The 18,550-nt window shown below is 33.1% G+C and overlaps 2 protein-coding genes across 6 annotated transcripts; one reads left to right on the top strand and one right to left on the bottom strand.

The window, feature by feature from the left end:
* Positions 1-1,416: 1,416 nt before the first annotated feature.
* Positions 1,417-4,999, bottom strand: LOC137966230 (uncharacterized). 5 transcript variants are annotated; one of them, XM_068812796.1, is made up of 5 exons: positions 4,465-4,999; positions 3,575-3,825; positions 3,040-3,230; positions 2,262-2,375; positions 1,417-2,149 (listed from the first exon to the last, which is right to left on the bottom strand). In XM_068812796.1, the coding sequence occupies exon 1, from the start codon at positions 4,853-4,855 to the stop codon at positions 4,517-4,519; it is 339 nt and encodes a 112-aa protein (XP_068668897.1). In that variant the 5' UTR covers positions 4,856-4,999; the 3' UTR covers positions 1,417-2,149; positions 2,262-2,375; positions 3,040-3,230; positions 3,575-3,825; positions 4,465-4,516. The 5 variants fall into 5 exon arrangements, with proteins under 5 accessions (XP_068668897.1, XP_068668896.1, XP_068668899.1 ...); XM_068812795.1 differs by having other exon boundaries at positions 3,575-3,822; XM_068812798.1 differs by having other exon boundaries at positions 2,262-2,371; positions 3,575-3,822.
* Positions 5,000-14,252: 9,253 nt separating this feature from the next.
* Positions 14,253-16,778, top strand: LOC137965161 (MADS-box transcription factor 47-like). Its single transcript, XM_068811542.1, has 2 exons — positions 14,253-14,419; positions 16,145-16,778. Exons 1-2 carry the CDS (start codon positions 14,253-14,255, stop codon positions 16,776-16,778), a joined length of 801 nt encoding a protein of 266 aa, XP_068667643.1.
* The last annotated feature ends 1,772 nt before the right edge of the window (positions 16,779-18,550 follow it).

Below are 18,550 nucleotides of genomic sequence, written 5' to 3'. Positions count from 1 at the left end.
AGATAAAAATAAAATCTTAGTTTATTTTAGATAATTTCATTTGTTTAAAATAATTTTTTTAACATGTTTTAAATTAATAAATAATTTTTACTAGTTTTTAATTTATTAATAATTTTTATAAATAATTAGTTATTTAACTTAATTTATCAATATAAATGATAAAAATTACAAAATTTTATAATATCCGTATTTTTAATTTTTTATTAGCTAAATTCTCTCTCACAAATTTTAAATATAATAAATTGTTAAAATCCTTAATTTTTATAAATAAAAAAGAGGTTATTTTACATAAAATTACTCTGATAGATTTAAATCTTATCAGATAAATTGAGATAAATTTTAATTTTTAAAAACTAATAAATAAATACATTAAATTAAAATTTTTTAATTTAATAAAATATATAAATTAAGAGTACCGAGAGTTCTATCTGGCGTACGAAAGAGTAACATTCACAAAAGCACTTTGAATCAAAAGGCAGATGCAGATAAAAATAAAATCTTAGTTTATTTTAGATAGTTTGATTTGTATAAAATAAAATAATTTTAATATGTTTTAAATTAATAAATAATTTTAACATGTTTTTAATTTATTTATAATTTTTTTAAATAATTAGTTATTTAACTTAATTTATCAATATAAATGATAAAATATACTTAATTTTTTAATTTCCGTATTTTTAAATTTTTAATAGCTAAATTCTCTCTCACAAATTTGAAATCAAATATATATTTAAAATCCTTAATTTATATAAATAAAAAAAAGTAATTTTACATATAATTACACTGATAGATTTAATTTTAATAAGATAAACTAAGATAAATATTAATTTTTTTAAATTAATAAATAAATACGTTAGATTATGATTTTTTAATTTAATTAAATATATAAATTAAGAGTAGTGCGAGTTCTTTCTAGTGCACAGAAGCATAAAATTCACAAAAGCACTTTGAATCAAAAGGCACATGCATATAAAAATAAAATCTTAGTTTATTTTAGATAGTTTGATTTGTTTAAATTAATAAATAATTTTAACAAGTTTTAAATTTATTAATAATTTTTATAAATAATTAGTCATTTAACATAATTAATCAATATAAATGAAAAAAATCTTAATTTTATAATATCCGTATTTTTAATTTTTTAATAGCTAAATTCTCTCTCACAAATTTGAAATCAAATATATTGTTAAAATCCTTAATTTATATAAATAAAAAAATATTGTTAAAATTACTTAATTTACTAGGTGCAGCTAATGTCATTAAGAGTATATGACCATCTTAGGCGCTCGTCCACACAATTAATCTTAGGATTTCACTGTGAATAGTTCGTGAAAGAACCCAAAAGTCTCCAAGAAATGGTAAATGCAGATGGTTTCTACTTATTTAAACAGACCTTTCTCAAGATTCAATCCCCCATCATTTCGTATTAAAGGGTAAGAAGCACTGGTTAGCAATTCTTCCTTCCTTGAATTAACTTCTTAAGCTCAATATTTTTAACATCTATCAGTAAATGGAGTACTAAAGAGATCTAGTTTGCTTCTGTCCTGAGATGCATCAACATAAGTCCAGACATATCTTATACACTGATTAATAACTGATTTCCAGGAAAGCAGATGAAGGGACTCACCAACAACATGTTTTGTCATAATCTTTCATGGAGAGTCAGTGAGTATACTGTATTAAGTGATATTGACTTCAGTAGAGACACTCCAGCAACCATTCGATGCAAATATAAGTTTGTCAAAGTATAATATGTGAGAACCAAGGAGTGCAGCTACTGTACCTTGGTTGGCGCTGTTGTGTGTTGGCAACTTGGCACTGTCTTTCGTCTTGACACAGTTCTTGCTGCTTTGAGCCTGTTTGTACAGTGGTCCATGTCCATCATTACTGGTTTCTCCATTTACTATCACACCATCCAGTCCAACTGTTATTTCATTGGATCCGCAGCTCTCCTTTTCTTCTCCTCCCACATCATCTTTCTTCTTGGTATTGAATGAAGCTTGATGACTGTAGTGAGTTGCTTCTTAGATCTGCAACAGAGGATTCTGGCTGGCAGGTTGCCATCCACCTCTCTAACCAGCTCCATCCCCAAGTTGGGTTGCCTGGAGTCTGATTGGGCTTGTTTCTTTTTGGATGTACAGGTTCTTAGCTGTCAACAAGTAGAACATTTGGATACTTGAGTCTTTACTCCGAACATACAGGAATTAGAGTCGATAAGTCGAAAATAAACAGATCAGTGTCCTTGAGAAACCTAGACTTACCTGTTGTGAAAATGCATAAGCCAATGCTCTCTCACGCCTTGTTGTTGCCTCCTGCCTGTGTTGGATTCTTAACTTTGCTATATTGCTACTCACTGTGCTGTCGTTCCATTCTTCCTTTGCATGGCATCATTCAAGGTGAACAATTTTTCTAAAAATTCAATTTTCTTTTCGTTCATTTGTTTTTGACAATCACGCTAGTCTGAGTTGAAATACCAATTCCAAACAAGTTATATAATTCTATCAGCTTTCAAGTATTTTACCATCTGCTATTCTGGGCCTTAAATCTATTAGATTGAACTAACTCTTACTCAACTGGTCATCTTCTCCTACCTGTTAATTTATTACGTATTGGATATAAATAAAAAAATTCTATTAGACAGAACTATTCGATGGAGACAATTCCAAGTTATGGCTACTTCTAGAGTGGCAATTTCAAAAGTACCATCAGCTTACCTGTCGGCAGTTCCTATCTGTTAGATCCCAATATATGTGTTGACAACTTGTTTATATGCCTACTACAGAAATCAGATTTCTCATTTCCTAGTATGATTGCTTATGTTATGAGTTCACTTCAATTTACCCAAGTATTATTTAAGAGGAATAGAGACTGAACTTTTCATAATTAAATGATAGTTTTACATGTGGTTCGACAAAATTTTGATGTCATACTATGAAATATACATGCAGAACTTTCCCTTTAAGGTCTCAAGCAGGCAGTGTAGTTTCAATTTACATGTACATGTCAGTTTCAAGTGAGAAGAGTTGGCATGTGTAATACCTTCTGCTTGGAGATTTGGGTTTTGGACTTCTGATGTACTCGAGGATGAAAAGGGGCAGTTTCATGTATTTTTCAGTTGAAGCACCAGTTTCGACTTCAACTGATGTGCCTCCAGACTCGGTGAATGGTTTGCTTTCTTCACTACTCTCCCTTTTACAGAACCTTCTGGTTTCTTGGAACTGACGCCTGGCCTCATAGAAAGACAGCAGCAAAATGGCTTTTCAGAATCACCCAAGTAAAGTCACTAAAAAGAAACCCTTGACTTGAAAATCCAACAAGATCAGTTAGCCTCATTGTGGATAGGTGAAACTCTGAAAGTCTTGAGTCAGCCACTTCTTAAGGGCATGCCTCTTGATGTTAGACCATCAGAATTTCTTTTCCAAGAGGCTATTTCTTTCAGCATGACTGTCAACCAATTGCCCAATTTAAGAATCATGCTGCATAATTTCTATTGGATTACATCATTTATGATGCTAATACCTAGATGGCTTTTGTAGCTATTAGTAGATACAATGTTTAGGAAGCATAAGCAAACCAGAATGCCGACTGGATAACTATAGCTGCATCATCTTTCTGTGAGCATCATGCTTGGTTGACGTCTTCTCTTTCTGTAATTTGTTCTTCATAAGATTCAGACTGTATTTCTTGATGAATTTCTTCATCCTTTATTGGCTCTGTTGTGAGTTGCCTCGGAACTCCTTACAGAAGCAGAATCCTCCCCTGCAAGAACTGAATTTACTTCGTCCACTCCCAACTCTTCTTGTCCATCGCAATGCTCTTAATCTGCTAAAATCAAATAAATATCACTCTATTTAACATAAAAATGTGCCAAGTAACAAAGTCTACAATGTCAGAAAATCTTCGGTCATATGAAGTCAAAAACTACAGAAACAGGACAAATGCTCCAAAAGTTCGGTATAGACCTCACAGTTAGAAACAGCCGGAAGATTAAATTCTTGACTCATTTTCGTAAGATTTACCGGGCAAAACTACACAAAAATGCGACTCTTCTTACAGCCATACGGTTTAACTTGCTGAAACCGTTGTATTTCAAAACCGTTGTGTCTGTTAGGACAGCAAAGACGATAATTACCTGGATTCAGTTTATGCCCCGAGATTACGATTACAACCCTGAGATTATTAAAACCAAATCTCTTGTGCAAGATCCCGTCAGTTATTATCCGGATTTTATCAACGGTTTCAAGCTACTGCAAGACAACTCATTTCCTACTGCCTTCCTAGATTTTTTATCACACAAAATATATGAAATAAACGGTAAAGAAATCAGTTGATCTGCTATGTTATTTCTTTAACAGAGAGAAATTTTCAGCGAGAGCAGAGAAAGAAAAAAAGTTAAAGAATGGGGATGGGAAAGAGAAAGCTGGAGATGAAGAAGATTGAGAATCGACAAGCTTTGCAAGTCACCTTCTCCAAGCGGAAGAAGGGACTGTTCAAGAAAGCTGAGCAACTCTCCCTTCTAACCGGCGCTTCCGTCTTCGTCGTTGCCTTCTCTCCCGCCGGCAGGCCCTTTGTCTTCGGAGACGAGGGTTTGTTGCAGCGCTATCTCGAAGGCGAGACGAACATCCCAAAGGCGGTGGAAGACGAAGATCCCTTTGTCTCCTTGGACAACATCGACTTGGAGCAATGCACCCTTGATGAGCTCGAGCTTTTGATCGCCAATATGCAGGAGGAAGAAGCCACGATACTGGAGCTCGCGGACGAATTGAATGCGACCATGCCGGCCTCTGGGCAGCAGTTGACGTTGGAGGCTGCACCTGCTGCTGTAATTGACGGAGTGGAGGCTACCCAACTGCATCAGGATCTTGAGATATTTCTTATGGACACCGAAGAAGAAGGAAATACCTCGTCCGAGATTTCGCTACCATCGGAAGATTTCTTTAATGATTTGCCGCCACTGGATGTCTCCGACGAAGATTTCTTTAATGATTTGCCGCCACTGGATGTCTCCGACTACTACCTGGATTCATTCCTGCGTTGATGTTGGGTTTTTTTAATTTTTATACTGTTTGGTTGCTCACAATTTCTGGATTCTGGCAGAGAGATGATTATACTTATTCTAATTGATTGACTCTCAAGACTCTCTTTGGGATTGAATAATAATTTTTCCTCATTTTCGGGAAATTTTCTCCCTCTTTCACTGTTTACTTCCTTTGACTGCATTTACATCATGGCGCCTCGTGTATTGGGAGTGGATGAAGACTAGAAGAGATTTAAATTAGTTTAGATTTTTCTTAAATCAAAGGTAGAAGACGATTATTAACCCTAAAACCTATCCAAAAATCTAAAGTCCAACACTAGAAATTGCATCAAAATGGACACAAAAAATAATCAACCTATCTTGCACAAATTAAAACTTGTAGGTACTAGGAAAGATCGGGACAACCAAATTGATCCCAATTCTAAATCCGAGACAGTTGTCGGAATTAGATTGCGGGACCCCTATTGAAGATAACCGAGTACTTAAGCCTTCTCAGTTGTAAACAACAATTCATGTTTTTTCTCATTTCAGATGTGTCAGAAAATATACCATAAATTACAGAAAATACAGGAGATAAGAGTTTACATCTTGCTGACATCAGCGGTGGCAAATGGTTAATTAGTGGTTGCATTAGTCTAGAAGAAAAAAAGACAATGTAAAGTTGAAGATATTTCTGTACAAAAAGGATTTTCTTTTTCTTTTTTCTCCTAGAACAAATGGGAATGCCTTGAGGATAGCTGTAGCTTCTACCAAATACCAAAGACATTGCATTGGTGTTATACAGAGTGAGCATCATAAAGACCAAAAACCCTGGGTTTGGGTTTTGGGTGGGTGAAGAAAACACCCATATCTATTCAGACATGCACTCTGAATAATCTCTTTGACTCCACCATCACGAGCTTGATGAGGTACATAAATGAAAATTGATCAATGGATCTCCTTAAGGAACTCCCTCAAAATTTTCAAGATGTAATTTTTACTGTCTTTGGACATACTTTAAGGAATTCCTACAAGGTGAGGATACGAGACCTCACCATGTCACTGAGAGGACATGGAAATAGTGACTCATGTTTTGAATCCCAAGAAGGGAACCTTCTCTTGGCTCACCACAAGTGATATTTTCTGGTTGATGACTATCTTCTAGAGGGTCCCTCTGGATTATGGATATTTCATGGCCAATAGGATGGCCGATATAGTTGTTAACTCAAAGGCCGGCAATCTACTATTCGCACAAGAGATTACCATCACCCTTCTCCAGAGTGGCATAGTCCTCTCGGATGAGGTTTCTATGGACATGACAAGGAAGATGTCCATAAGAGAACTCAAAGTTGGAAATTTTTGGATTTGTCAAGTGGTGTGGACAGTGGTTTCATTAAGAAAATATACCCAAGGAGAAAACACCGCAATAAGCTACTTCCAGAGACGAGATGAGTCTTGAGCCTCTCGAGGAACGATAAGAATTTGCAAAGGGGAAAAGAATGGAAGAGGGTGCATCACCGTCTACTAATCAACTCTCTCCTCTTGTAGAAGTCATCGATGATGTTCGTCTTACTCAAGTAACAATATTTCCCGCCATGACAAGATGACACGGCTGCAAATGATGGAGCAGTAGTTTGATATCATCCTCAGTCGACTTCCGCCTTCATCCTAGTTGACCATAGGTTCCACCCTTTTTTTTTTCCTCCCGTGTACATGATTATACTTATATGTTTTTCGTTTGATACTTGTACACATTTTGTAACATTGGAACTTCTTTCTAGCGTACGAATGCGTAAAATTCATAAAAGCACTTTGAATCAAAAGGCACATTCAGATAAAAATAAAATCTTAGTTTATTTTAGATAGTTTTATTTGTTTAAAATAAAAGAATTTTAACATGTTTTAAATTAATAAATAATTTTAACATTTTTTAATTTTTAAATAATTTTATAAATAATTAGTTATTTATCATAATTTATCAATATAAATGATAAAAATTGCTTAATTTTATAATATCCGCATTTTTAATTTTTTAATAGCTAAATTCTCTCTCACAAATTTGAAATCAAATAAAATTTTAAAATCCTTAATTTATATAAATAAAAAAGAGGATATTTTACATAAAATTATTCTGATAGATTTAATCTTTATAAGAAAACTAAGATAAATTTTAACTTTTTTAAACTAATACATAAATACATTAAATTAAGATTTTTTATTTAATTAAATATATAAATTAAGAGTACCAAAAGATCTTTCTAGTGTACGAAAGCGTAAAATTCACAAAAGTACTTTGAATCAAAAGGCACATACAGATAAAAATAAAATCTTAGTTTATTTTAGATAGTTTGATTTGTTTAAAATAAAATAATTTTAACATGTTTTAAATTAATAAATAATATTAACATGTTTTTAATTTATTAATAAAATTTTTAAATAATTAGTTATTTAAGATAATTTATCAATATAAATGATAAAAATTATTTAATTTTATAATATCCGTATTTTTTAATTTTTTATTAGCTAAATTCTCTCCCACAAATTGGAAATCAAATATATTGTTAAAATCCTTAATTTATATAAATACAAAAGAGGTTATTTTACATAAAACTACTCTGATAGATTTAATTTTTATAAGATAAACTAAGATAAATTTTAACTTTTTTAAAATAATAAATAAATACATTAAATTAAGATTTTTTAATTTAATTAAATGTATAAATTAAGAGTACCGAGAGTTCTTTCTAGTGTATGAAAGCGTAAAATTCACAAAAGCACTTTGAATCAAAAGGTACATGCAGATAAAAATAAAATCTTTGTTTATTTTAGATAGTTTGATTTGTTTAAAATAAAGTAATTTTAACATGTTTTAAATTAATAACATGTCTCCCTCTTTTTCCCCACGAGCTAAATCCATGGAGTCTTAAAAATCAACAATTATAATTCTTGATTTAATTAAGGCTAATTTCTAAATATACCTTCTTAGATATCATATTTCTTAATGAATGGAAATTTGAATGCGATAAAAAATTAGGAATAAATTTCTTCACTTAAACCAAGCTTTCTCCATTCCAAAATAAAAAATTAAACTAGGAGGAAAGTCACAAAAGATTCTCCTAGCTACAAGTCAAGTTGAAGGAAGTTGATGAAAAACTTGATTTTGTTTCATCCTAGTTTCTCATTATATTGCAGACCTAGAATCCATTTGAGAAAGAGAAAAGTTGATGTTCTTGGATTAGCGGAAAGAATGATTGAGTAGATAATGAAAAAAATTTCTTGGAGTTCAACTTTATTATATCCCTCCAAATGGTTCAAATCCCATATTAAGTAGCCCAAGCTGATTGGCATACAACCATATATGTAGAAAGTTTTTGTTTAGGGTATTTCTTGGAATTAATTGTGGCTTGTCGAATTGGTGGTCCAGGTGGCATGCTTAGATATCCTCCATAGTGCCTTTGTCAAGTTCAACTACCCCAAACTACAAGTTGTTTCCATTTGCACAATTCATTGACCTCATATATTTTGAACTTGAATCCTCATTAAAATTGAATTCAGCTATCTCCTTGTCATTGGCTCCTCCTACATGCGGCGGTCTACGGTTCTCAAATTCACCGAATTAGCCGCAAGGTCTTCTGAGATTTCATAGCAGGTAACTTGGTCAACCATCCCTTCTAGAAGTTCCCACCATAATCCCACTAAACCCTTGACATCATTAAAATTACTTTTGTCATCTTTGCCTTACCTGTCCCCCTCAAACATTATTTGAGAATTGTTTTTGTCATATATGCCTTACTAGTGCCCCTTAAAGCATTAATGAGAATTACTTTTATCATTTATGCCTTACTAGCCCCCTTAAAACATTTAGCTACTACTCACGTCAATTGTAGCCCCTTCAATGACCAATGACCCTCATTCTTGATTCTTGAGGTTCAACTATAGAGTGGCTACTCATGGAGGTGGCTCCCAACTTAACATAGTGGGAAAGAAATACTCTACAAATGGAGTAGCACTAGTCCTTAAAATGAAACTCAAGACTGATACAACATGGTTAGGGGTTGATCATGTAAAAATATCTCCTTGTTGGAAGACACCTCAAGTGGCATTAATGTAATAACATTACCCACATCAAGGAGGTGGCACAAAGAGTAATTAAATGATCTTCTCATAAAAATGATGCAACAATGTAATTAAAAAAAATGATATATATCTACATATGTCTTTTCCTTTTGAAAGCTAGTAGCCCTAAGAGCATTGCAGTCATTGAAACCTTCCTTCATAAACTATAAATAGAGGCTCAAGGTAAGAGGTAGATCATCAAGTCTCCCCTCTTCTCTCTCAAATTCGTCCTTACACTTTTCTCTCAAAGTCTCTCCCTTTCTCCTCTCCTTGGCCGTCCCTCTATGTCTTCACCTCTCTTCCTTCTTCCTCTCTTTTTCTTCTTCTCTTCTTCTTCCTCTCCTCTCTCTCACCCTCTACTCGAGGACCTTATGTGAGGTCTTGGGTTTAAAAGTATCACTAGGAATATAGGATTGTAGTTTATGTGTATAATCAATATTTATTAAAAAAAACTGCTTTGGAGTTGTGAAGTGCAATTTCTGATTGATCTTGGGTGAAGCATCAAATCATTTCCTTTGAATAGTTCTTGGATTTTATTGCTTTTTGTTTGCTCATTGGAGCTATTGGATAGTGAGCTAGATTTCTAGCTTGCTAAACCACAAGAAGTATATACATTTCTTTGTTCTTGATGCTTACTTTTCAATCATTGGATTATATACTACTAAAACTGATGACAACTACCGGGTTACATGAGGATCTTTTAAAGAAGGAGATTGCTAAATATGATGTTATTCGAGCAGAATGATTACGTATGTCCTCCTTCAACTTGAAATGTTCATTCAAAAATAGGGTATCAGTTTGATTTACAACTGTTGTTTTATACATATAAAAAACATCAAAATGTACAAGGAATCAAAAAGAGATACAAGTATAGTCAATCATATGTCAAAAAGAGCTATACAATATGAACTAGGGCCTTGATACTACTCCTGAGATGGAGGTGGAGGTGGAGGTGGAGGTGTAATATGTTCAATATGCGCTATGATGATATTGAAGAACAAGTATGGAGGAGTCTTACATGACTCTCACAGACAAAAGTCTCACAAAGCAATAATTAATATGGCATAGTCTAACATGAGTCTCATGGAAGGAAACCTCACATAAGTATTTTTATTTAGAGGAATTTCATTATTTTAGTCTTCTATTTATGTTTTAGTTATTATTTTTTCTAGCACTTATCTTTATGATTTAGACTTTAGGTATAATTGAGACATTAATCTAATTCTACTTATTTCCACTATTATAAATAGAAGATCATTGTACTCAATTAATAAATCAAGTCAGTGAATTATTTTCTTCTCCAAAAATTCAACATGGTATCAGAGCAAGTTCACTAAATTGGTGTTACATCAATCTACATAAACAATGTATTTCTCTCTTCCAATTTAGTTCTTAGTTCAGTTTAGATTTACCCATCAAAGAGTTTTTATTCATTGTCAAGTAGTTCTTAGGATGTCATTGTCTTCATCTACATTTCTTTGCACCTCCTTCTTTTCCTTTAAAAACACATATTTTTGTTCTTTTACTGCACAATCCGAGATTTATCCCTTTGTACAACATCAAGACTCCAAATACCAGACAAAACTCCAACACTTGCTCAGTTCTACCATACAATATGAGAACCATTTTTTGTCATTCTATTTTCAACTTGTTACCTATGGTTGTATTTAATCTTTACCATTCTATTTTTGACCTCATGCAAAAACTTCATCTTTCATCATCAAAATATATGTTGGTTGCTTCAAGGGGAAGAATTCAGCAATTTTTCATTCGAATTTTTGCATGTGATTGAGAAACATATTCCGAGTATTATTGCATTAGGGTCCACATTATCTTGACCTAGTCTTCTTCCATTAGAACCATGTAGAATTTGATTCTTCAAGATGATGTTAGATTTCTCCCGCTAAACCATGACCCTAAAACGATTTAAAAATCTCTTCTACTAAGTTGATTCATAGTCTCCCATGACAACTCTGATTCCCTCTTGAGTCCTATCGAAGGAGGACTATTTCAGTTGTGCTCTGCCCTTGGTCTTGCAAAAAATTGCAATTCAACAACAAGCAAGTATCCAGTCACATAACACAACAACACAATGAATGGTCTTATGAAATCAACAACAACCTCAGTTCATCTTGTTGTGGGACTATTGGTTTTTCATTGGCAATCAAAACAAGGCATTCAAAAGTTTCCTCTACGCTCACATGCAGCATCATCAAATCTACCAATTTGTCACGAAATGAACAAAGCTTCATGCAATAAGAGTCCAACTCTGATAAGACTCAATGCCATGAGTATCACTTTCCTCTACCAAAGGCCAATGTTTTGAACACTAAGTGCAGAAAATCTAGAAATCCAATTTACCCATTTGTGAGGAAGGCAACAGCCTCCATATGAGCAGTTGAGCTATTGTTGTCTCAGTAATTAAACTTGATCTATTGTTGCTTCAGTAATTAAACTTGATTTATTGTTATCTTACTGATTGACGTGAATTTTATACGCAATACTATTTTCTACAAGAAACAAAGTTGCATCCTCAAAAGGTTCAAGAGAAACAAGCTTTGAGTTGTTAAGTAGCAGTTCATGGAACTGCTTCACTCAATTACCATTTATTGCTACTGTGATTCATGTCTTTGTTGACATGGTTCGGAAGCTACGAGAGACCATAATTCAGAACCAAGTAAGAGGATGCGAGTATGACTTTTGCATAAAATAATTTTTGTAATTGTTCAACAAGTAGTCCCACTTCAAGTAGGACTTCATAGCCATTACAATTCCTTTATTTGTTGCAACAACGGAAAAAACTCTTCCAACTATATTGCTCCAAGTTCAGAAATTAAGTCATATTTTTTTCTCAACAACTAATACTACAGACCAATCATTAAGACATGTGCCATGTTTCCTTTTCCTCCCTTCTCCTTGTCAATGAGTTCTTGATCTTCTACATAGTCTAAAAAAATTAAGGTTCACCCTCTAGGAATTCCCTTGAGGTCATACATGGTCCAACTTATTTGTCAAGTTTTATAATTGTACTGCTACAGTCTTCCCTAAATTTCAAAAAAGGCCACTTTTTCATTGTTTTTCCTCTAATATTTCTTCAATTTATCATTTTTCATCACTTTTGAAGTAATAGCTAGACCCACTACCTACAGAGTATAGGAGTCTACCCAACATCTAGCGTGAGTCAAATCCTTTTATACTTCAACCAAGAGGTGGTTTTCTGAGGTACCCTTAAAAACTTAGTATTTTTATGCCTAAAATTAGGCCTTTTTCACTTTTGAGTTTGAGGAATTTTCATTTTTAGATTATGACCGCTTTGACTGGTGTATGGGGTTTTGTCATACATCTAGGAGTGATTTTCTTCTCCTATATTTGTTTTATCCAAGTTGGGTTTTATGTCCTTTTATCCCCAACTTGTGGGAAAGAATTTAAAGAAAAAGTAAAAAGAAAGAGGTATTTTACTTTATGTGACAAGGATTATCAAGTAAGGGTAGAACAAAAAATAAAGATTTTGCATCTGTGAAGAATTTTTTTTCAGTCAAAGAAGAACAAAGACCAAATTTTTTTCCTTGCAAGTTGAAGTTATAAACTCCAACTTGAGGGGGGATTGCTGAAGAGCAAGTATGGAAGAGTCTTACATGACTCTCGTAGAAAGAAGTCTCGTAGAGCATTTATTAATATGGTGGAGTCTAATTGTCATCTCATGGGAGGAAGTCTCACAGAAGTGTTTCTATTTAGAGAAGTTGTAGTTATTTTAATCTTTTATTTATGTTACAATTGTTTAATTATTCTAGGATTTATCCTTAGGAGTTAGACTTAGGGTGTAACTAGGACATGGGTAATTTTATTGTTATTTGAGTCTACTTATTTATTCTACTATAAATAGATGTTCATCTTACTTAGTTAATCAATAAAGTGAGTGAATTATTTTAGTCTTCCATAAATTCAACAATCCAAACTCTATTTAAAAAATAGGGTTTTGCAAAAAATATGTTTAACTTTAATTTCACTATTAGTAGGAGATACTAACTCTTTGAGAGGAGTCTTTTTAATTCAAACCATGATCCCAAGGAAATTTTTAGAAGTAAAGATCTCGAGCTTTAAATATGAAGACATTTTTTTTCTGGCATTGATGACAAACATAGATATTATTAGCTTTTTTTTTATGTGTAGTTGGTTCAATGGTTCTATCCTGGCTCCTATGTTTTTACCTTCCTTACAGAAACTTGGATAGGCCCAATTCATGTGTTTAACATGTGACATTGTTATGATTGTGAATGGTTCCATGGGAACCACTAAGCCAATGACTTTTCAGTTTTATTTCCATGATAACCTTAGCCCTATAATAGCTTGATTTTGTTCGTAGAAGTTGTTCATTTGAAAATTTCACTAGAAGTTTAATAATGGGTCTTTCTCTTTGATAATGGGTCTATAATATCTTGATTTTGTTCGTGGAAGTTGTTCATTTGAAAATTTCACTAGAAGTTTAATAATGGGTCTTTCTCTTTGATGAGTTATACTGTGTGATGCTTTTTAATTATCTTGTTGAAGAGTTCTCAAGAATGTACAAGTTTGCTAGTTTTCCAAAATCACTTATTTGTATCAATGGTTACATGGAGGGTTTCTTATGTGAGGCCTTGGGTTCAAAAGTATCAATGGGGATATAGGGTTGTAGTTTAATTGTATAATCAATATTCATTAAAAAAAATTGCTTTGGAGTTTGTTAGCTGCAATTTCTGCTTGTTCTTGGGTGAAGCACCATATCTTTTCCTTTGAATAGTTTTGGGATTTTATTGCTTTTTGTTTGCTTGTGGAGCTATTGGACAATGAGCTGGGTTTCTAGTCTGCTTAACTGCATCATGGTGCTTATTTCTCAATCATCAGGTGATATATTACCAAAACTGATGACAACTACTGGGTCACATGAGGATCTTTTTAAGAAGGAGATTACTAAGTATGATGGTATATGTGAAGAATGATTATGTATGTCCTCCTTCAACTGGAAATGTTCATCCAAAAATAGCAGTTGATGATAAGTATTAACCCTATTTCAAGGTAAGCTTTACTCGAACTATTATTTATGTGTTTTATTCATTTAAAAGAACAATTATATAAACTTTCAATGTGCAAATTTCAGAATTACATTGAAGCAATTGATGGGTTATCAAATTGCAATGATGAAGGGATTGAGGAAGAGGATACAGTAGAACTTATTGGGGATGATATAGTATTTGAACAAAATCAAGAAGAAGATGAAGATGATTTGCAGAAGCTAATTAGCAATCTACAGTCTCAATATCAGGGAGAGAAGGAAAAATGAACAAATTGAATTAGCTAGTCATTTTTCCTAACAATATAGCAGCTCATACATGGGACAATTATGTAGAGTACAATAGTTGATTCAACATGACCAATTTTTTTTAAATAAAAAAGTTTTTAAATTTTGTATTTGACATTTTTATTTTACATAAAATTTATTGGATAAATATGGTAATGTGTGAGATTATTTATTAACTTTCATTTATTTTCCTAGAAAAGGCACTAACGTAACTATTTAATTTTCCTTGATTTTTTTTAAAAAAATCCATTTTATTTCCTAATAAGGCACTAAATAGGTTTTTATCTTAAGGTTTTTTTTTGGACATTTATATCCTAGGAAAAGCTAGGGAAAAGCATTTCTAGCTTTTCCTACTATATAAAATTTCAACCAGAGGCGCTAATTGGGCCTAATAAGATTTCATACTAAAGGTTTCAAGGAAATGTATATCCTAGGAAAAAAACTTTTATGGCTTTTTTAGGATATAAAATGTTGAGATATAAAAGGCTTAAGTGCTAGAAGTTATGTTTAGAAGCATCAAAATCATATCTTGAATATACAAAGAAAAGTTAGATAAGAAAACTAGCTAACAACAATTAGAAAGATCCCATTTTTCCAATTATCCAATCCAAAGAGAATTCCAAAAAATATAAGTGGAATAGAGGCTAGTAAAGCAAGCAAAAGGAGCTTTCTTCATAGACATGCAACTCCAATGACTAGGACTCTAAGAGAGGGGGGGGGGGGGGGGGGTTGGGGGTGTTGGTGTTGCGTTTTGAAAGTGAATTACCTAGTGAAAGTAAAGGTGAAACTGAATTACTTTTTTTTTGTGTTAGTGTGCACAAATGAAAATATAGTGAAAAGTATAGTGAAATTTATTAACAAAATACTCTAATAGATTTTACTTTTATAAATTATTTTTTATTTTATTTTTCTATTAATAAGTTAAGAACTATTTTAACTTGTTAAAATTAATAAATAATTAATAAAATAAATTTATATATTTAATTTTATATGTAAATTAAATATTTAACTAATTTTACCTTTATAATACCCAAATGCTTAATCAAATTTTACTTTTAATATCTAAATTCCCACTCTTAAAATATTGATTAAATATAAAATTAAAAACCATAAGTTTATGTAAATAAAAAAGAGGGTATTTTATTTATTTTTAAATAATTTTATAGATTTAATTTTATAAGATTGTTTTATTTAACTAAAATAAAATATATTTTAAATTGTTTTAAATTAATAAATAATTAAAAATGATGGCATTAAAGAATACGGAGAGTTCTTTCTAGAGTACAAAAGCGGGAGAGAGGAAAGGGCATTGGCTCGTGCACAAAGATCAAATTAAAGATTTTCTACTTGTACGTTTTTTAGGGAAGGAATGATGATAATTGCATTGTTGTGACATGCATTGAGTTTATGCATCCATTAATCAAAAGTATTACCATTACAACCCAAACATAATTAAAACCACCTCTCTTGTGTAAGATTTATTATCCCCATTTTATCAACAAGGAAAAGGAAATAATGGCTAAATTATAGTCAAATAAGGGTTTCTAAACTGACAGACAACTCATTTCAAGCCTCGACTTCGTAGATTTTTATAATACAAAAGAAATGAAATAAACTGTAAATTTTTTGTGTTTTTATAAAGAAATCAGTTGATCTACTATGTTATTTCATAAAAGAAATTTAGAGCTAGAGCAGAGAAAGAGAAACGAAAGAGAAGCCATGAGAAAGAGAAAGCTGGAGATGAAGAAGATTGAGAATCGACAAGCTTTGCAAGTCACCTTCTCCAAGCGGAAGAAGGGACTGTTCAAGAAAGCTGAGCAACTCTCCCTTCTAACCGGCGCTTCCGTCTTCGTCGTTGCCTTCTCTCCCGCCGGCAGGCCCTTTGTCTTCGGAGACGAGGGTTTGTTGCAGCGCTATCTCGAAGGCGAGACGAACATCCCAAAGGCGGTGGAAGACGAAGATCCCTTTGTCTCCTTGGACAACATCGACTTGGAGCAATGCACCCTTGATGAGCTCGAGCTTTTGATCGCCAATATGCAGGAGGAAGAAGCCACGATACTGGAGCTCGCGGACGAATTGAATGCGACCATGCCGGCCTCTGGGCAGCAGTTGACGTTGGAGGCTGCACCTGCTGCTGTAATTGACGGAGTGGAGGCTACCCAACTGCATCAGGATCTTGAGATATTTCTTATGGACACCGAAGAAGAAGGAAATACCTCGTCCGAGATTTCGCTACCATCGGAAGATTTCTTTAATGATTTGCCACCACTGGATGTCTCCGACTACTACCAGGATTCATTCCTGCGTTGATGTTGGGTTTTTTTTAATTTTTATACTGTTTGGTTGCTCACCATTTCTGGGTTCTGGCACTGTATTTCTGGTGTTTCACACGTTTTTTATTATGTAGAGAGATGATTCTAATTAATTGACTCCCAAAACTCTCTTTGGGATTGAATAATAATTCTTGCTCATTTTCACCCTTTGCTTCTTCTTTACTGCATTTACTTCATGGCTGCTTGTGTATTGGGAGTGGATGTAGGTTTCTATAAACTTGTTGCCCGTCAGGAGACAAAGAAGAGATGTAAATTAGTTTATATTTTTCTTATATCAAAGGTAGAAGATGATTATTAACCCTAAAACCTGTCTAAAAACCTAAAGTACAACACTAGAAATTGAATCAAAATGGACACCAGAATTAATCGACATATCTTGCACAAATTAAAACTTGTATAGGTACAGGGAAAGATTAATCTTGCTGACTAATAACTTGTGGGCAGTCCTCTTCTACATAATTGCACATTTTATTTATTTTATTCACTTTAGGTCTAACAAATAAAGATTAATTAATCTCTACGCATTTCTTAGTAGTAGTGCTGACGTGTCTAGGCAATACATGTATCACTGCAGTGTCTATGTATTCATTAACTGGTTGACCAGAAGAAATCATGTAGCCATCCTTGAATTTCATGGATTTGATCCTCACCATCGCAGTTGTAAAAAATTGACGTTTTTCTCATTTCAGACGTGTTAGAAAATATACCATAAATTGCTGAAAAGATAGGAGATAGAGTTTCCATCATTCGGACATCAAACTTGACAAAAGGTTAATTAGTGGTTGCATTAGTCTAGAAAAACAAATGTCATTCTAAACATATTGTTATTTCATTAAAACTTTTTTATTTTGAAAGACTATATATCTATCTATTTCTAGCTATATATCCATATTATCTAATCTAATATATACGTTAATGGAACAGGGGTCAAGTTTTTCTCATAAACTAGCTGAGATGGCAAATGCTCCCTGCCCCCTCAGCCTCTTAAACAAACGAGAGTCGAAAGATAAGAGGAAGAGAAACTCGTAGAGAAAATCGATATCGTTAGATGGAAATCCATATTTTGGCACTATCTTCCTCCAAGAATCTCGATGCATGTCCAAAGGTGAATGAGGATTTTTACAGTAGAACGCTCTATGGAGGAGCAAATGAAGATAAAGACATCTCATGACATCAGTAATCCTCAATCCCCTTTAATTCTGGTAGCATATGCCAAATATTTTGCTAGCTGCTAGGATTTTTTCGATCGAGGCGTGCAATCAAGCAAGCTCGAGCAATTCCATTCTTGCCTAACTGCTGCCAAGACTTTACTTTGCTGGAAAATTTTCCATTTGCGGCCTTATTTCAGCTACAATTTGCATGACAAAGGAGTCTTGCGACTTGGCTCACTGTAGCATAGATTATTGTACTGTAGAAAGCTCATTGTGAGTTTCTTCGTCCCTCTTCTTTTCATCTTTCTTTTGTTTGTAAGACTGAAGGGAGATCTGAGATTTGACAAAGATTCAATTATTGAATGAATAAAGATAATTATCAAGTGATTTTTTGGGATTTCCTTTAAAGTTCAAAAGGCTGAACAGAAAAAGAAACAGGGAACCAAGGCAGCAAAGCAAGAGAAATGTATGGAGTAGGATATTTTGAAGTTAGAAGACTTTCTTTCGCCTATCTTTATGTTCTCTTTTTTCCTTAATGATTTTGTTACACAACTTGTTTTCGACATAAAGGAGAGAAAATTTCACAACAAAGTATGAG

Source organism: Aristolochia californica, unplaced genomic scaffold, assembly GCF_029961685.1.
Source record: "Aristolochia californica isolate CCGP_79_NKW_82.1479 unplaced genomic scaffold, dmAriCali1.0.hap1 SCAF_5, whole genome shotgun sequence".
NCBI classification, from domain to species: domain Eukaryota; kingdom Viridiplantae; phylum Streptophyta; class Magnoliopsida; order Piperales; family Aristolochiaceae; genus Aristolochia; species Aristolochia californica.
The sequence above is the reverse complement of the archived record's forward strand: the minus strand, read 5'-3'. Positions and strand labels throughout refer to the sequence as shown.

Excerpts from the sequence above, each read along its gene's own strand:
- LOC137966230 (XM_068812796.1), bottom strand. The coding sequence starts at position 4,855 with ATGCAGTTGGGTAGCCTCCACTCCGTCAATTACAGCAGCAGGTGCAGC.
- LOC137965161 (XM_068811542.1), top strand. The coding sequence starts at position 14,253 with ATGTGCAAATTTCAGAATTACATTGAAGCAATTGATGGGTTATCAAAT. Across the intron at positions 14,420-16,144 it reads AAGCTAATTAGCAATCTACA|AAATTTAGAGCTAGAGCAGA; the intron begins GTCTCAATATCA and ends ATTTCATAAAAG.